The 19,457-nt window shown below is 39.5% G+C and overlaps 1 protein-coding gene across 3 annotated transcripts in view; it reads left to right on the top strand.

Annotated features, from left to right (window-relative positions):
* The window catches only part of adarb1b (adenosine deaminase RNA specific B1b), a 140,300-nt gene that overhangs the window by 74,773 nt on the left and 46,070 nt on the right, over positions 1-19,457 (top strand). For 2 of the 3 annotated variants that reach the window (XM_042494846.2, XM_088083013.1), the window contains one exon: positions 11,475-11,508. Coding sequence is in view for 1 of the 3 variants with exons in the window: in XM_088083012.1 (XP_087939138.1) it covers positions 13,324-13,423 (100 nt within the window). In the remaining 2 variants the exon portion in view is untranslated. Of the gene's footprint in view, positions 1-11,474; positions 11,509-13,178; positions 13,424-19,457 lie in introns of those variants that run through there. The other variant, XM_088083012.1, reaches the window with a different exon arrangement.

The raw sequence follows: 19,457 nt of genomic DNA, 5'->3' as shown, positions 1-19,457 counted from the left end.
CACACTGTCTTTGATACACACACACTGATGTACACCTGCGTGGGCACCCTTCGCAGAGGGATGCTCACGCAGTCCCATCAGAGCAGGTGAGAGAGGAAAGTTAGAGTTTTTTTGGCTTATTTTTGGGATGACCTCAAACTCTCCTGATGCAGCAAAGTTTCATCAGAATGTGGCTCTTTGTTTTTAAAGGCGTACTACACAGCAGTAATCGGACATTATGAGTTTGTTCAGCTACTTTCAAGTCTTGCAACAGTTTGCATATTATATAAAGTCCAGAATATGTGGAGGGCTGGGCAGTAATGGGTGCTCAGTGCCCGGACACAAGCACAGTTTAAACTGCACAATATAAAGAAAATACGCGATAATATTGTTGAATATTGCATAACAATATTATTTGAGATCAATAAACAACTTGTTTGCTTTAACTTGTAGCTAAGAAGTAAATGTTAATTGCACAATGTAATGGCTATGGAAGAATGGCATCATCAGCATCAGCATCGCCGTACAATTTCTTTGTTTTGTTTTGTTTTGTTTTTGTGCTTTTTATTTGTCATTCTGTGTCTCCTCTCTCTAAATTCAGAAGATTTTGTGTATCTGTGAACGCAGAACTTTCTTCTAGGAGTCTTTTCTCCCCTTTTCAGAGGAGTTTGACGTGGTGTGGTTAATTAAGCTGTTGATCCAGTCAGATTTGATTTGATAGATGTATTAGAGGAGCAGCTGTTTGTAAGTGAAAGCGAAATTCTATTGTTTAATTGCTTATTTTTTGTGCAACTAAAGTGGGTGGTTTCATTTAGAAAAAAAAACAAAGTGGTTTGGCTGGAATACTGAAAGCGAACAGCAGGTTAGCAGGTAAAAATCTGGTGTTTGTTGTACCAATTCACCACCCCTCTGTCACTCCTGCCTGCCTCATGAAGATTCTTCAGCTCCTTCAGTTACATTGTTGCCCTGAGTCATTTCAAACTGACGTCGTCCTGCGGCATTCTAAATTCTAGCGGGGTTTCATGCTACCATGCAGAATGGCTTTTTTTGTTGGTGTCTGACTTGGCAATCACTGACCAAGCAGCAGTATTAAATGACTTCGGAATGTGAGCCGATGTATCTAGTCAGAGGAGGTAAAACTGAAAGAGAGAACTTCTCTAATAACAGCAATAATCTCTCTTTGTGCAACTAAAAAAGGTCTAACTAAGAAGTTGGACTGTAAACTATAATTATGTTTACAACAGAGAGTGTTCGTAATGATTTTACTATTTGACTCTTTTTGCCCCTGTAAATAAATCTGACTAACCCATGTGGTTATTGGGTGGGTTAACCCATTCCCAAAGTTGTCTCACTTCGTGTGTGTGTTTCCCATTGGCACCCATTTTTAAAAAAGTCATCTGCATCTAGCAATTACTTTCTTGACCACAACGTTATCATAACCAATAAAACTGTTTGCTGGAGCTACAAATGTAAAATAGGTGGCAAATTAGAAAACACTTATACATGTCAGTTTTAAAGGGTCGTATTCGAAGACAATGTCAAAGAGCCTGTTTTGCTCTTTAGGTAGGAGCACTAGTTGACATTATATGGAGCATCAACCAAAGTCTGCTGCCATCACCGGTCACGATGCTCTTCCTCCACGTTGCCCAATAACAAATTACCCCCACTGTGCTTTTCAACTGCACAGGCACTAAAATGTGGCTGACCATGCCTGCTAACCGCCACGTTTTGTGTGTATTCAGTGGTGTTTTTCTGCAGTCACATGTGTGTATGTGTGTATGCGAGTGCAGTCATTATCCTCAATGTCACACCGCATTGCAGTGCAGTAAAAATCTTTTGAGTAAGTGCGTGTGTGTGTTTTATAGTCAATCCAGTAGTTTCAGGGCAGGCTTCCACTGGCTTGTATTTCACTATCCAAGGCGATTATTGAGTTTGGATTTTTTTTTAGCGTATGTATTATTTCTTCAAACACATTTTACTGTTCTGTCTGTCCATCCCACTCTACCTCAGAATATCTGTCCTTGCCTTGCTAATTAAATATCGTTATTCTCTATCCTTTCCCCCTCTGCGACTAGATCCATTTCTTTCCTTGTGACCTCAAGTTCCCCTCTTCCTCTCCGTTGCACAGGAAATGTAAGGTTGTCCCGTCAACAAGGGCACACAGCGGGGTAGAAAGATAAATTGGCTGAGAAAAGAGGCTCATTCGTCATAGGAAAAAAATGCTGACATCTATGTTGTAACATATAATAAAGAGCGGGAGGACTATTAGAGGTGAGGAGAAATGTACCGTGCTTCAGCATGACGGGAAACACAGTAGAAATTCTGTTGTAGATTATGAGCAAGCAATGTGTGTGTTTTTGTGTTTGAGGGGGTCCACAGTGTGCAGGGATACTGCCAGCCACACTGTTTGTCATCACATCAATTTACTGTTAAAACATCCACGAGCATCCTTGAGAGAAAACACTGCTCATTGTCAGCTGTTTTGAATTACAATGTCAGGTAATTTGTGTTGACATCTCCTGGCCCAAAGTATGTGTCATGGTCACACTCTGACTGGGAGTATCTCTCAGTGATTCTTTTTTTATTCCCTGAACTTGTGATCTGATGCAAAAAAAATAAAAGTTTTTGTTCTCTAAATCACATCCAGAGTCGTGCAGCCTACCTGCGGCTGGAACATGAACTTGGATTCTGTCCATGTTGCCATGACAACATGCTAATCTTGTAGGATTTCCCCGAGATTGTTGTCAAAATGTTTGTGTGCAGCGGCTTGGCTGAGCTAGAGTTGACGTGAGGAACAGCGTGACAACTGTGGAAGAAAAATCAAAACAGCTCAGCTCGGTTGGTATTCACCTCAGGTTGTTATCTCAGAGAATTTTCAAAGGAAACTGGAGAAGAACGGGAGTTAGTGGGAATGTGTTGCCTTTTGTTATGGGCATTCTGGACATGTGTGCAGTGACAGTGTCCCGAGGGGGGGGGTTATAGGTGTGGAATATTGGTTAAGTCCTATAAAATAGAGAATACAGTATCATTTCAGCTGCAGAGTGAAAATTTGGGTTTAAAATTACTTACTGACACACTTAATCAGGATGCACTGCAACTGCATACTGCCTACTTAATTAAACATTAGGTACGGCAATACCAGCAGGCTGTTCACAGTGAAGTATGCATGTGTCTTCACTACATCACATGACTGTACCAATTATGACATTACTGGTCTGAGCTACCACTGAACGAAAGCAGGCAGCATTACCTCTTACAATTAATGATATATTTTCCAGTATTATTCTAAAGCATATTAAAAGAATTAAATAGTGTTTATGTGACAAACAAATACTTGTTTGTCACATACTCACTGTGCGTTGCGTTGAATTCGTAATGTAGAGAAACTTGTGTTTTTCTTTCAAGCCTGGCCTGTTGAAAATGTGGACTGTTTTTAAGAAAATAGTAATAAACCCAGAGTGTCGCAATTAGTGATTTTTAATCTGTAGTTAACATGCAAATTTATATACATGTGCCATTATTTTTTTTTAAACCCCTGACTGCTAATTTACACTTTTGTAATCAATTTTGATTAGTGAATGTTTGTATTAGTCAGATTTTATGTGTATGGTGCATAGACTGTATAAATAATAGACGGCGCTTCTGTGATGTTACCGATTGGTTTGTGGAACTGCCGTTTGGAAGCCTTTGAGCGCTGCATTTCGGCCATATTGAGTATGAACTGTATGTTGGTGTGCAATTTGAAACAGAGCTTGTGTGGCTTGAAGCCCGCTGCCCATATCCCACCCTTCCTTTGTTACAGCTAGTTGACTTTGCCCTTCAGGTGTATATATTGCCAAAAGGGGCTGACACAGAGCTGCCCATTGTTTCCCTCATGCTGATACACACAAGACACATACTTGCACACACACACACACACACACACACACACACACACACACACACCACTGCTGGTCATACCCCGCCAAAAAAACTCAAAGCCACAAGCGTTGGAGCGGATCTGTCCCAGGCGGGGAGCTGGAAGCTGGTTAAAGAGGGTACCACACCCAGGGGTGGGTCATGATGGTCGGCTTGGGAACTAAAGGGAACTCCCATAGGAAGAATTAAGTCATTCCTTTACGCAGTCCCTCTTATTTAGAACAGAAGCAGGCTCCTGTTTAGAGAGACTAATAAAATATAGCAGCTGGTAAATGATGCAAAATAAGCACTGTGGTTTCTAAAATAATGTGGATAATCAGATTTTTGGAAGCTAATAGAAGTCACAAGATTATTTTGGCAGTCTGGTTTGTTTATAGATAATTCTTGGATGGTTATGTGGTACTGTGTATATGTGTGTGTGTGTGTGTGTGTGTGTGTGTGTGTGTGTGTATTCCCTCACATTAGATACGTTTTTTTTTTTTAGGAGGCAACCCTCCCTTTTTTTAACCTCACAGCCACACAGCCAGTATTCACTACTTGCATTGAGACCACGAAGAACTCATTACTTACAATTCTAAGTATTGTTCAGGGTTTTTTTTGGCATTTCTACATATTTTTCTCCCAATTTTTGGAATATCAGAAGAACCACTCGCCAACCATTCACAGTTGGTGGTGTTGTCGACAGCCACGTGGCCCCTCTGATACACATGGAGTCACCAGCTGCTTCATCACCTGCCACTGAGAGGCTTCATCAAGAGGGCATAACAAATATGAAGGGCCATACCATCCCCCCGCAGATTCCACTCCATTTCACAGAGCCCTAACCAACTAATTGGTGCCATCAGTGTTGTGTCAAGGACATGATCCCTCACTGGCTTCCCACACTGCCAATTGTATTTGATGGTGAGCTCAGTCAAGCTATTAGCATCTCTGTCAGGGATTTAACTCAGTTCTCTTTGATCAACATTGAAATGTATATATATATAATTTTTTATTTTTATTTTAACAAAGCAGTGTAGCCTCCAGAGACCATACCACATCCTACACATCATTGGACTGAAATGGTTTTGGCAACACAAAATCCTTAGAACCCTGTGCTTTTGCAAATAGGACAAGAACTGTGGAACCACTTCTAACCCCCTGCACTGTGAATTCCACCTATTACCAAAATGCGTACAGCACTGATACAGTCTAGTGGTGTGTTCACACCGAATGTGCAGCAAACTTTAGCGCCGTGTTACTCAAGCATTTACAGCTGTGTTTCATGGGCTGGACAGGGGGTTAAGACACACCCAATCGTGCTGCCTCTCGATCCACAGCACCCCCCTGCAAACACACAGATGACAAAGGGGAGTTGGATTGGTGATAAAAGCTTTCAGCCTTAAGAGGGCAGTCATATATATATGTGTGTGTGTATATATATGTGTGTGTGTGTGTGTGTGTGTGTGTGTGTGTGTGTGTAAAACCATAACATCTGGAGAAGAATAGAATGAATAATCAGATAAGAGGCTAATAAAAGCGTGATGTCATGTAAAACAGATTGAATACCAATAAATTAACAAACTCTGAAATTAAAACAGGTAAAAGTGCAATTTATATTGAAGTGCGTAAAATAATCACATGGTCAAACTAAAACGGGACCACTTTGAAATGTAATGACAATAATTTAAAAATGTAACACCTTCAATGTGAATGTTAAGGGAAGGCTTTCTTATAAAAGAGAGTTTTTAGGAAACTATTAAAAGCTTCAGTGGAGTTTGCTTTGTGTGTAAATTCATTAAATGTTCTACATTTTTGCAAGTCCTCACTAACTGTTTCTTAAACATACAAATTCCAGTCAAATCATGTAAACTTTCTTTCATTTGAAACATCCTCTGGAAACTATGAGGTAGTAGATGATTTTAGCTCTGTACATGATTTGAACTGTTCACTGAGATATAGCAGCATAACGTGTGAACATTTACAGCACTTGAAAATTAGATGAAAACGTGCAACCAAGTGGAACAACATTCAGTGCTCTCTGTGCTGCATAATGTTTAATTATCTTGTAGCAGTGCTGCCCTCTGCTGGACGAGAGTCAGCAGAACAAAAACACTGCCAGACATTCACAAGGGAGAAATTACACTGCATGGCGATCCAGCTCCTCTCTCCCTTGAATTTACACACCCACACACAGACACATATACACACAATCAATCACAATACAGTCGCTCGACATGTAATTAAATGATGGATTAATTAAATTGTGTCCCTGTGTATACACGTGTGGGGAAAAAGCTAGGTCACAGGGAGGGGGAGCGTTTAATGGCTCTCATCACACTGGCTAGCCTTTTTGTGTGTGTGTGTGTTAGTGTGTGTGGCCAGTGGTTACCAAGCCGTTGGCCTAATTTTTTGGCTGAAGACTGTGAGTCGAGGTTTACAGTCACGCACTCCTCTTACTATGCACAGTGGACTGACTTTCCGTCTCTCTTTCATAATATTTCTCTTTCATAATCAACCTTTCTGACTTAATTCTTGTCCAGCCTGCTCTCAAATGGCTTTTTATTTCCTCCTGTGCTGCCTTATTCTGATCGCTTATGTCAAACCAACTAAAGCCCCCACATCTCTTTGCATTCACCCTCTGCACCCTCAACTCCAGTCTTCAAAGAGCATGAGACTAATATGACAACGCCACACACATACTACACTTAACCTCAACTCCCAACCGCTCTGAAAGGCTCTCCCCCTTCTGTCTCCGCTAATCTCTCAAACACAATCTCTCCCTGTCTCTAAGTCTTTGCCAAACTCTGCGTGCAAGATGAGGTTCACTGAGTGTTGCTTTTAGGAACGTGACTTCCTCACAAGGCAATGGAGCTCCACTCCTGCCTGGACATTTTTCATCTGCCGTCATGTTTAGGTATTCACGCTCATGTGTAAGGTTTCTGGTTGGACATGCTGCTGGAACACACTCAGAAACAAAAAACGTGCTATTTTCTCAACATTTCTTCTGAGGGGGAACACTCTGAGGTTTGACTTTAACGTTCTTCTTCTCCAGATGTTCGTTAGTTCCTCAGCTTCGCAGTTTTCCTTTGCTCGCTTCAAAATAGCTTGTTAGACAGAGAGGGTTTGTTTTTTGGTTTGTGGTGCTCGGTTTTAATGAGGAATGCTTATAAATACTAATGAGCATATTTTGGTGTAGCTGAAGGGTCTTGTGTGCTCCTTGTTAAAGTAAAAATGTCAACATGTCAGTTTAATGATGCCGCAGCATTTGACATCTGACCCCTTTTGAAGTGTCTCCCCTCACTGGTGTTTGGCTGTACTGCATTATTCAAGTCTGTGTATTTGCGGTACTTTAATCCTTTGAACCTTGAGCAAATGAGCTTGATTTCTTCAAAAACATGGGAAAAGGAAGTAAGCAATGAAACAAGAAGTGACCCAAAAATTGGCAAGAACTTAGTGAAAAGTAGAAAAGAATAAGAAAATTGCTTGAAAATTAGTTTATTAAAACAACAACAAAGAAATGACCAGCAAAAAGTCCTTAAAAACATAAAATAATTTTGTAACATAATTTTAATTATGATAATTAAAAATATAGTTTTTTTCCTAGCTTCTCCTTGACATGTCCCCCGTCTTTGACATTTCTCCTTTTTTTAAATTATTATTATTATTATTAATAATAATAATAATAATAATAATAATATATTATTTTTCTTTAAATTAGCAAATTTATCATGAATTGCAGGATATTTGTCAACAAGTTGCTCATTGCCTTTTTTCACCTTTTTTGAAAAAAAAAAAAATTGCACCAATTTGCTCCGGGTCCAAAGCTTTAAATACTTGTGAAAGGCGTCAGGAAGCATATGTTGCTCCAGGTTTCAATGGTTAACACAAGTTGCATGATTTGCATGATTTAGCTCTTGAAATTCTGAATCCCTGGAACTGTCTTTAAAATTCAGATGAACGGCTTTAGGGAAAAAAAAAATGCTGTTCCCACTGAGTCTATTTTTAGAGCTTTGTGCTTTTTAGTTGACTGTGAGTACATCTACAGTAAGAACCAACAGATGGGCTCACCACAGTAGCCTGGATCGCTTGCCTGTGAAGCAGTTTAAGAGGTTGTTTTTGTCAATGGTTGTGTTTCTGTGTCTAACCACTGCAAAAGGCCACCAGGAGTTTAGCTGTTATTTGGAGTCTGGAACGCTTTTAAATTCGGGCCGGATAACCGCAGCCTCTTTCCTGTCCTCCGTTCAGTATGTGTTGAAAATGCCAAGAGAGAGAGAGCTGTGGATAAACTCTGAGTCTGTGGAACAACATGTGTCTCTGTGGGGCATGCACTGAGTCTTTTCTCCCATGTCTGCAGCGTTCGCTAGATAAATTATAATGCAAAGGGAAGGTGGACTGACTTGTCTCCCATTTGGAAAACAAAGCAAAACAAAAACAAGTCGCCCGGCCAAGGCAGCTGTGGTGAGACTTGGCCAGCCAAAGTTATCGTTGGCTTGCACACAGAAGCATGAATGAATTTGCGTCTGGAGAATATTTTAAGTTCATCCCCTCTCTCGGGCTCACTTCTCTGCCCCACAGCTCTTATCCCAAATCTTTTGGCTGCTTGTTTTTCCCTCTAAACATCTGTCTTTTTATCTATAATTTTTTCTCTTTTCGACCTTGCCTTTTTGCTCAGTTTAACTTCATGTGCTCAATTATAAGACGTCTACCCCAAAACCTCGATTTTCTTTCTAAGATGTTTCATATCGAGCAGTGGGAGGGGAGCTGTGAAGGCGTTGGACAGCAGTGAAGTCAGCTTTGGTGACCTTAAACAACCCCAGAGGTTAGAGATCTGACTCTCAGTTCAAGACTATGGCTTCATATGGGATTATAACTCTCACCTCATTTTACCTTTCCTCACTTCATCCAACTTCATCCCCCACTCTTCATTTCCTCAGTCTTTATCTTACCTTCTTACTCAGGGTTTTTTTCTCTCTATCCTCTCCCTCTTCTCAAGCTTTCATGTCTCTATTTCTTCTCCCTCTCCTCATCTCTTACTGCCTTACTATCATTTCTATCCCCAGCTGCTGTATCTACCAGAGAGGCTATGGAGCTTTTAGGCTTTTCATTTTTTGTCCACAACTGTCTGTAGATTTACTGTTATGTTTTGTTAGCATTCTGCTGGCTTTGAGTCATTTTTCACAAGCCACCTCTTGCATTTTGAAGGGTTCATGTGCAGAAATCTGAATCTGAATTTATTTAGTAAATATATATATATATATATGTGTGTGTGTGTGTGTGTGTGTGTGTATTAAAATTCATCTTTGGTTAAGGTCTTTTGGTGTTTTCAGACCGGAGGAGTTCTAAGAACCCCCTTTTTTGTTTCATCCACACCCCAGAACCAAGAACAATCATAGTTCTTAGAACATCATTTTAGGGACTTTTTATGCCGCTGCACCAGCAATAGCTGTGGCGGAAGGCGTGATGTTTTCAGTTGTCTGTCCATCCAGCCCATTCTCATTATGTGATATCTCAAAGCCTAGAAGGAATTTATTTAGATTTGTCACAAATGTCCATTTGGGCGCAATGATAAACAGATTAAATCATGGTGGTCATAGGTCAAAAGTCAAGGTCACTGTGATCTGGTGCGTGTCGTTCTCATAATGCTATATATCTTGACCTTGAGGGAGTTTCCTCAAATTTGGCACAGATGTCCACTTGGACTCAAGAATGAAAAGATTAGAATTTTGTGTTCAAAGTTCAGTGTGACCTCTGAAAACATGTCTTTGGCCATAACTCAAGAATTCATATGCCAATTATGACACAATTTCATGCAAATGTCTAATAGGATAGAATGATGAGGTCTTGACATTTTATATCCAAAAGTTCAAAGGTCATTTACAGTGTGACATCATAATGTTCTGCAAAAACACTTCTCTAGCCATTACTTAGCATCATAGCTCAGGGACAGAAGGGAAAGCATTTGGCCAGATACTGAATTGGTGACAATAATTTTAGGTGTTCACCTTGGAACTGTGGTGGCTGTGTAAATATTTTATACTCACAGGTTGAAGATGTGTGTAAAGCATCCATGTTTTAGAATATAAAAAAGAATATAAAACAGCCCTAACAATTGTTGGTGCATTTTAAAACTCTTTGGTTGCCTTGTTTGTTTGTTTGTTCGGAATCAACATCCTGCTAAGGTATGTCTTCAAAAACTGAAGGGTCTCTGCATAAAAAAGGCCTTAAGGAGACACCTTCAGCTACTCTTACTTTCACCCTAACTCATAGTTAGGCTCAGACTGTGTTACAGTATACCAGGGTATTTAGAAAGCTCAAATGTATGTTTCAATACGGTCATACATAAAGGTGCTTCTCTTTCTATTAAACCCACTGAATGTAGTGCACAGCACGCACCACCAGAGCTCAGTCTTTTGTCTCTATTGGTGGAACAGGAAGCTTAGCTGAAAGACACTATGCCACGTAGTGGTAGAGGGATAAGTTACAGGACTGTAAACAGCTGGCAACCAGCAATGACTGAGAGAAACCATGGGGAATGACTGACATTTTTATTTTTATTTTACATCTAATTTGGCAAATTAAGGATTCGTTTTGATCAAACTGGAGCTGGTGATTGTTGAAACAGTGGGTTTAACAACTAGATTAGCAACAAGAGTAACCAAGACAGTTTGTCTGAGTTTTATTTTGTCGATATAGATTGAATAAAGAGTGTTCTTTGATGAATAATTAAACCTTGTCAGTCTTCCGTGACCCAGAGTAAGTTTCCTAAAACTTTTACTGTCATATACAGTGTACCCTGGTGAAATTTGAGAATGGTTTGAAGGTTTGAAAAATTTGATACTGCCCAAGCCTATTCATAGTTACTGCTTCATTATAAAACCCACTGTGCAAAATTTAGCCAATACTAGAAAAACTGGATATTTTAACCCCCTAAGCTTAATATGAATATGTATCTAGTCAAAAATTAGTTGGCCCGGTCAAATCGTGAAGTCACAGTGGTTAGAAGGAAAAATAAGTTATCTGCCTGTATATTCAGGGACTGCTTTGTCAGTTGGTGTCTGCTGGTGGCTGGAACTTCTGTTGGCCTTTAGCCTGTTTATTTTCCAGTGAAAACGTTTTAGTTATGTTTATTTCGTCTGAGTGAGATCAACGTTCTGTGGAAAGACTGGCCACATAATCCACCAAACAGATTTCTTAATAAGGGTGTTGTTTTTGCCAAAAGTAATGCTTACAGGGAAGCACTGCAGCACCATATTGCAATGCATTAATTAGGGAAAAAAAATCCAGTGAAATTAATAGTCACACTCAGTGGAGAAACTTACATTTTATTATTATTTCAAACAATGGGTGTTACTGGCCAGAAAAAAAAAAGTTTTTTGAACAATTCAAGCCAGTGTATTGCCAGGAAAAACCAGCTGGAAACCTGGCTTAATAATCACTAATGTACTGTGGTATATGTACTTTCACTTGACCTCTGTATGTACCATGAACTCTTCCACATCTGTTGCACAATGTTGCTGCCAGTAGTCCAGATCTTTGACAGGAGCTCCGCTGTTTACTTACTTGGAACATCTTCTCTCTCTCTCTCTTTCCCTCAGGTTTTTCCAATCAGACATCAAAGCAAAGCCAAAGGTGAGTGTTTTTCTCTATATTTTCCATTTCTGTTGTTGCAGTCACTTTTCTTTCTTCTCCTTTTCTTTTTGCCTTTGCCTACAACATAAGTTGTTGAACTGGCCTATAGACTTCTTGTATATTATGTCATCTAGGGCTGACAGTTTATCGATATATTAATATGAGACTAGAAATTATTTTAGATTTTGGATGTCATAATATCGTAAGCGTTGTCTTTCCTGGTTGGAAAGGCTGCATCACAGTGAAGTCATGTAATTTTCTGACTGTTCGAGCTGTTATTTGCAGTTATTAGTCATTATATTCACGTTACTGATGATTTTTTATCAAAAGTCTCATTGTAAATATTTTGTGAAAGCTCCAATAGTCAACCATACAGTATCGTGCCAGTATTGATATCAAGGTATTTCAGGGTTTCCACACATTCATTTATTTGTGGAAGACCACAATTAAAACATCTGTCGCCACAAATAGATTTTCTATTTTTGGAGCTTGACCGTTCATAAGGAGCACTGTTGAAATATGTATACACCACATATATGTATGCACCACACTCTCAAAGTGTAGTGCATAACCTGGCCACAAGTTGAGCCGCAGAATTCCAAGTGCATTGAAAGTGCAACTTAACTGTTAATTTTGAGGGGCTAAAGATTAAATTCAGTCGTAGCAGCTGCTCCTCTCATCCATCAATCTAATCCGATCTGCAGCTCTGAACAGATCGACAGATCAGTCGTCCACCCCAGAGGTCACTAAGGAGAAAAAAAGGACTCATGGAAAGCTCTGCTTGCGTTGCGTTCACTGTCAAAAAACTATGAACTTACAGAGGGGACACAATGATACAAAGGGACACATACAAAAAAATCCCAAAAAGAAACAAAATGTTTGCTGTTGTCTCAGCTCCCCACCCCCATCAGCTACTGCCAAAAAAAAGTCCATATTCTCCATATTGTCCATCCCAAGTATCAACAAAACTAACAGAATTTTCAATAACGATTATAAATCAGCTACAAACAATATCATTTTACGCATTAGTGAGCCCTCTGTGGCTTAGAATGTGGTGCTGGGAGGATGCTGTTTTATCACAGATGTAATAACAAAAGAGTACCACTAGATGTAGGCAGAGTGTTTCTTTATGAAATGCTCTCATCCTTATTCTTCAGTGGAGGTACCTGAGTAGAGAGGGAATACAAGCACAGGAATTTTAAATCCTTGAGTTAGAGAAAAGGGGGCAAAGTGACTTTTCTTGTCATATCAGCAGGTTTGAGTGTGATGTGCGTGTGTGTGTATATGTATGTACTGGAGTTATACTTAGTGTACACTCGTTTGTTTCATCATGTAGGAGTGTGAGAGGTTGTTTTTGCTTGTCGGACACGTCATTGACTTTATGAGAGGATTAGACAGGTAGAGTTTGACTCTGCTTCCTGTGGTAATTCACAACTGTATGAAAACACGACAAGTCTCCCTCCTCCGCTAGTCCCCTCCTTCTTTTTCACACTCTCCCCCATCGCCTCCCCTCTCTGACTACTGATAGGGCAGACATGGAGTCAACAGAGGAGAGAAACAGCAGGAGGAGGAGGAGGAAAGGGAGGCAGGGAGGGAGGGAGAGAGAGTTCGGATACAAGGGAAGGACTAAAGTAGAAACAAAGAAAGGCTGCAGGTGTGTGGAGTTCTGAATATCATTAGCTCGACACACTGGACAACAGTGAAGGACAGGTGGAGCATGTGTTCACAGTGAGATCCCAGCGGCTGAAGTGGACCAGGTTAGTCTAGTGCCATTAGAGAGCTCTTTAGGTGATTTTCTGAAGTGCTGACCAAGCCATGGCCCTTCTTACCAACGGCGCACAGAATCTGGGCTCCTATTACTGCCTGATCCGACGCAGGTTCAAGAGGAGGCGCAAGAAACGCTCCGAACGCAAAGGTAACCCTCACAGCGGCGGCTCATCCACAGAGAGTGATGCTGAGCCGGCTTTGTGTAGACTTAGTAATGTTGAGTAACTGGCAGGAGAGCATAGCTGCACACTTCTTGGAGTGAACCATTTGTTTCACATGTCTGAATTTTAAAGTTGTAAAGGGCATCTGAGGAGTGCTTTTAAATCTGTCCTTGAACTTGACACTGGCAATGCCTTGTAGTTCAAAAAAAATCTTTATAGTATGTGTTTTTGTGGTTAGTAAACTTGTGGAATATAAAGAAATTATTTTTTTTCTTTTCTAGAGTGTTTTACATGCGGAGAAGTTTTAGTTAATTCATTTTTTAAATTATTTTTTGTTAGACAGCAGCTTATATCACAGGACAGACACTGTTTATTTTTTTCATATATTCTTTTTAAATTTAGGAACTTTGTACAATTTGAGAGAGATTAAGTATACACACTAGAGCTATGACAAATATGTCAGGGTAAGACTTGAGAAAAAAATAGAGTAGCAGTAAATGTTGTTTAATAGAATACAACAACATAATAGAGTCATTTATCCCATATGACCAAAAAATCTGTCCGTGAGGGTCTTATGTATTTCACCCACTTCATCCAGGACTTAATAAGCACATTTTTCTGAAGATTAAGAGAAAAAATATCTTTTCCATACGATGAATATCATTTACTGTATTTATCCACTCCTGTAATGTGGGGGTTTTGGACTTAACCGCACCTTTTAAGGGCTTTTTTTGCAAGCAGATATAAAAATACCAAACATATATTCATCAGGATGCTTTGCCTAAATGTCAGCTTGTTGTTTTTTTTTTGCCACGCAATAATGTCTAGAAGAGATCATTCTTGACAAAAGTAATTGCTGATGCATATAAAAGTCAGTATATGGTTTAATTGGGATTCATCAGTGATTTGTATTCCATTATTTTTGTTGTGTTATTTTATTATTTATTTGTGTAATCTCTGCTTTTCTTGTTTAAAATTGAGTCTGAAAAAATAAATTCCAGATATCCCTGCCACTGTTTATATTCACCATATTAACGGCTTTGATTATTCACATTTAGCTCAAGAAACATGCTTAGAGATAAAACATAAAAAATTCACATTTTTTATGTAAACAAACCATAAACTACATCAGAAAACATTTTTTTTTTAATTTAAATTTGTTTTTTTTGTTTTTTTCAGTATTCTAGTCTACATTGACAGGGGACAGTAGAGATAAACAAGAAATATGTGGGCACGGAGAGACTGGAACGGCCGAAATCTAAGTGTTTGCATTATAATTACATAATGTATATGCAACCAGTAGATAAACCAAGACATGCCATCAGAAAATTTTACAACTTGGCTCTGCTGGGTATTTTAAAAGCTGTAAGTCAGTTTAGTCAAGACTAGGTTACAGATTTGTCTTCTGTTTTTAGATGATGTGACTTTTGATTAAACGCACATTTTTGTATGTTTGTGTTTCTTTAAGGATCAGAATGATTGATCGATTGAGGAAAGGTAATCTCTCATCCTTGCCGTCCCTCTGACTGAGGCAGGTCCGTGTCTCTGTGTAACTGACGTCGGGTGACGGGAGCCCCACAGAGTCTCTAAGCTTTTCTCTCCTGAGTTTGCTGCTCTGCTCTGGGGATTAGCCTAACAGCAAAGGTAGTAATTACTTAGGTGGCCACAGCTCACTGGCAGTATTAGCCATGTCTCAGCCACTTGCTTTGACACCCCCACAACCCTCCAAACTCCCCACCACCACCATCACCCTCCTCGCCGAGCCAAGCCCATTCATCCAAGTAAATCCACCACTGCTGATGCTGCATTTTTTAGCCCCCCGACTCGCACTCGAGCTCCACTCACTCAGAGACCGACTGCGTCCATCAGCATTACACAGGTCCGTTTCCGGCCTTTTCACTCTCCCTTATCACCATGGGAATGAAAGTGGCACTTTTTCACCATACTGTGAGAAGCGATGACTAAGCAGGATTTTGGGCCCGTGTTGCTCCACTTGCTCTCTCAGTCAGCTTTAATGCCCTGCACTGGAATCCCTCTGATAAGTTGCTTAGTGCTTTAGCTGTAGCGCCCATTGGGTTAGCAGCTAATGCTAGCTGTGAGGACGAGGTCACAGACTTAAGACAATCTTTGGTGGAATAATGTGACACTGACTCAGGAAAATCTCTTTGCTTAGTTTCTTTCTTAGTGAGGTCAGAGGCAGCACAGCACCACTGGACTGGGAAGTCCATTAAGTGCCGATTAGTGTCTTCCACAAGGACACTTCAGTCTGTCGATACAGAGGTTGACTGGGGTGAGCTGTTTGAGTTTGAGCCATCAACAACTAATCCTTACTGTAGCTCTGTTTATGTTCACCTCAGTTGTCCTTGTTGTAATTGCAAGTCCAGTTCTTTGTGTAGACCTTGAGAGCACAAAAAAATGGTCTAATTCGATGTCCGGTATGCATTTACTTGACCAATAGATCTGATTCTGATTCTTAACACAATTACTATTTATTTATGTGGTTCTATGTGATTACATTCTTCATTTTTGTGGGCACAGGCAGATCTCATCATGAGTTCTGTTTTCCCTTAACTGCAGTTTGAGAAGTTTGAGTCATGGAGTGGATAACTGATCGATCAATCCAATCAGAGATGATCAGATTGACGAATGACAGGAGCAAACCTCAAGACCCGGTGCAATGAATGGTTAAGCTCTACTATTATTGTGCCTGGTTTCTGCTGCTCCATCTGTGCCCAGAGTACATGCAACACTCCAAGAGTGTGGAGTTGAACTGTACTGTTGAATGAATCATTTGAACACAAAGAGGAAATTATCCTTAAGCTATGCTTTCAGTTTGTCATACATATACATTTCATTCAAACTTACAGTAATTATCTAAATATTTTCATTAAAATACAAAACAAGGTATTAATTAAAACTAGGGAACAGTTAAGAACCATGCATATCAACACTTTTTTTTTTGTTTTGTTTTTTTTTTTTCTTCAATTGATTTGCTTATTTAGACTTAGGCAGATGGAAATCAAGCACTTTCTTTACAAACCCACACTCTACTGAGAGGACCAATAAAGCAAACGTTAATTATTTATTTATTTTTGCAGCAGGACAATAGCACTATTGCAAATCAGAACAACTTTGGAAATAGCAAGTTAAATTTACCTTTATATGATTACGCCCTATTGCAATTGAAGTCCCTAAAGTTTTGTTTTGAACCAGGTTGGCTGTTTACTTTACGAATTAGTGTTGAAAGGAGGACACTTTCATATATATGTGTGTATATATATATATATATATATATATATATATATATTTTTTTTTTTTTTTTTCTGTATTGGTGCCTAATATTTAGTATTATACAGTGGTGGAAAACACATTCATATATTTTACTTAAAACTGTAAGAAACAGTAAACTACTGTTACAAGTAAAACCCTGCATTGAAAATCTCAGAATAGTAATTTTATGTAACACCCCTTTTTCCACCAAAATTAGCACATATATGCAGGGTGCAGGGTTTTTGAAAGTGAAAAAACCTGCTTATATTAGGCAATAGACTCCATTCCCATTACCAGTAGCTGGGTATGCCTCTTTTTTTTTCTTTCTTTTTTTTTTAATCTGATGTGTCATGTTCAACGACACGAACTTGCCAGAGGACAGGATTAGTAAAAAGTAAAGCAGCATGGAGGGAGTGAAAAGTTGTTACTTCTTTTTATATATTGCACTTTTATATCTTTTCTGTAGATCTTTTTATGTCTGTTACTTATTCAGTCTCTCATTCAAACTGAGTGCTGATTTATTTGGTACAATAACTAATAATAGCTCTGCTTGGATGGAGATGCATGAAATTTGTGCTACATTGACAAAGAGTCAGAGCTGGAGCCGATAAATAGGGGCTTAACTTAACTCGACTGCCTTATGTCTTCTTTTATTTTATTTTTTGCTTAACTTGTCTAATATTATGTTACTTTGACTTTTGATTAAACTTTTAGATTTTGTAGTCATTTTATTTATATGAAACATTGTAAATAAAGTATTTTTTGTGTAACCTGCAACTCTGTCATTCAAACTTTTAGGTGACTGGTATTTATTGATGGCATAACCATGTAGATGATCATAATTTACCTTTTGCTTTCTAAGTGAATTACCATAGAGTGCACAGTGACTTTTAAAATGCTGAACTTAAGCATATCTTCCAAATGATAAGTTCTTCAATGCATCTCTCGTAAATGTGCCAAGCCATGACAGTCGTAGACGATGCTTTCCAATGGGCCGTATATGAAATATGGAAAATGGGGAACAGAGGCCTTTTTCTGCATTGCCAGCAAAATCTTCAAAATGAGCTTTTGTAACTTGGAGAGGGGGGCAGAGAGGGGGAGATCTGCACTGCCTGACACTCACAATCCATTGCCGTGGAGGAGACTTAACCTACAAGGAGACTCCGTTTTCATATTTTCTCTTCTGGGATAACCTCACATCCTTCCTTGTGAAGCCTCCTGGTCTTTTCTACCTTTTCTTTGTTTCATTTAATCCTTGAGTGTTCACTTGTTCATTCATTGATCAATTTGATCATCTCTAACATAATACTAAGTACAGTCGGGATTACCAATTTATCAAGAAATGTAGACCAAAATGTAATAAATTAGTACAAGGTAATAAAAAATGGGGGCATTACACTAAAATTACATTTTAAAAAAACAGGGAAAATGTCCACAAAATTGTATTTATAATTATCATCATTGTATTATTACAGAAAAATATACGAAATAGAATAAACACATGTAGACACAAAAATTGACTTACAGCCACAAACACACCGATTAACATTCGACAACAGTAACAATAGAAATCACAAACAAAACATGCTCACACTCATTTACCTAACAACAGACAAACTGTTGATTATGAGCAGCGCCTTATTTAGTGCCACATTTTCAGGCACAGCGGCACTCTGTCATGATAAGAAATTAGTTGTTTCTGCCTGTCTCAATGTAATTAGCCTTGATTAGCATGCTGCTAATGACTGTAACAGACTGACAGAGGGGGGAAAAAAAACATTGTAGCGAGAAAGCACAAATCGCTGAGGTGTGTTTAGCTGGCAGAGACACACTTCATGGCCCTAGAGACGTATGCAGGGATTTGTGTCGACTCCCTTCATCGCCTCAGAGATAAACTTGGTATGTAGATGATAGTCGGTGTAGATTCAAATGGATTTGAAGTGTTTTGCTGTTTGCGGTGGTTATTCCGCTGCTTTCATGTGGTAAAGGAATTTCTTTGGAGGTAATGAAGCAGGACTTGTAGTGATGAATATTTGATTCTCATACAAATATGGTATATGGAAACCCTCGCCAGTAACACAGAGACAAGATTCATTTCAAACTTTAGGAAAGAGTTCAATCACAGTTTATATTGCTTTTTTGTGATATAGTGACGCCTTCACTGTTTTTCCGCTCTGTCTCGGACTGCACATCCATCCTCCCCCATCTTCACGCCTCCCACCCCTGAAACCCGTCCTCTTAGGGTGTATGGATCCCTTCTCCCTGTCTCTGTCAGCTGCCACGACCTGGTTTCATCTGGCAGAAGTTCCTCACCCTGTCCTCCCCCTGCTGTCCGTCAACCGTACCTCTCCCCCTGACAATAGCGAAGGCACAAGGTGTGAAATTCAACTCCTAGATGACACTGTCACAGATGCAGGCGCGCACAAATCTACATGGATGCATTTATGTCTCTGCACAGCATTTATTTTCAGACTTCCCCCACCCCCATATCTACACACACAAACACGTTCCAGCACACATCCCTCTCCTTGCGGAGCAGCATCCTGGTGCGTCTAACCTGGCCTTGAATGTGACAAACGGTGTTAGCTGTGAGCACCCTGGGCATCCAGGCAAGGAGAACAGGAGGACAGAGGAGAGGATTGTGGGAGGTTAGATGGACAGAGGAAGGCAGAAGAGAAGAACTGACAAAAATGCTTTCAAATTCTGAAGGTAAACTGCTGCATTGGACATGGGTGCCATACATGCACTGCT

This window comes from Plectropomus leopardus, chromosome 10 (genome assembly GCF_026936395.1).
Source record: "Plectropomus leopardus strain MGB_pleo_1.0 chromosome 10, ASM2693639v1, whole genome shotgun sequence".
NCBI classification, from domain to species: domain Eukaryota; kingdom Metazoa; phylum Chordata; class Actinopteri; order Perciformes; family Serranidae; genus Plectropomus; species Plectropomus leopardus.
Note: the sequence above shows the minus strand (reverse complement) of the source record. Positions and strands in the feature narration are given on the sequence as shown.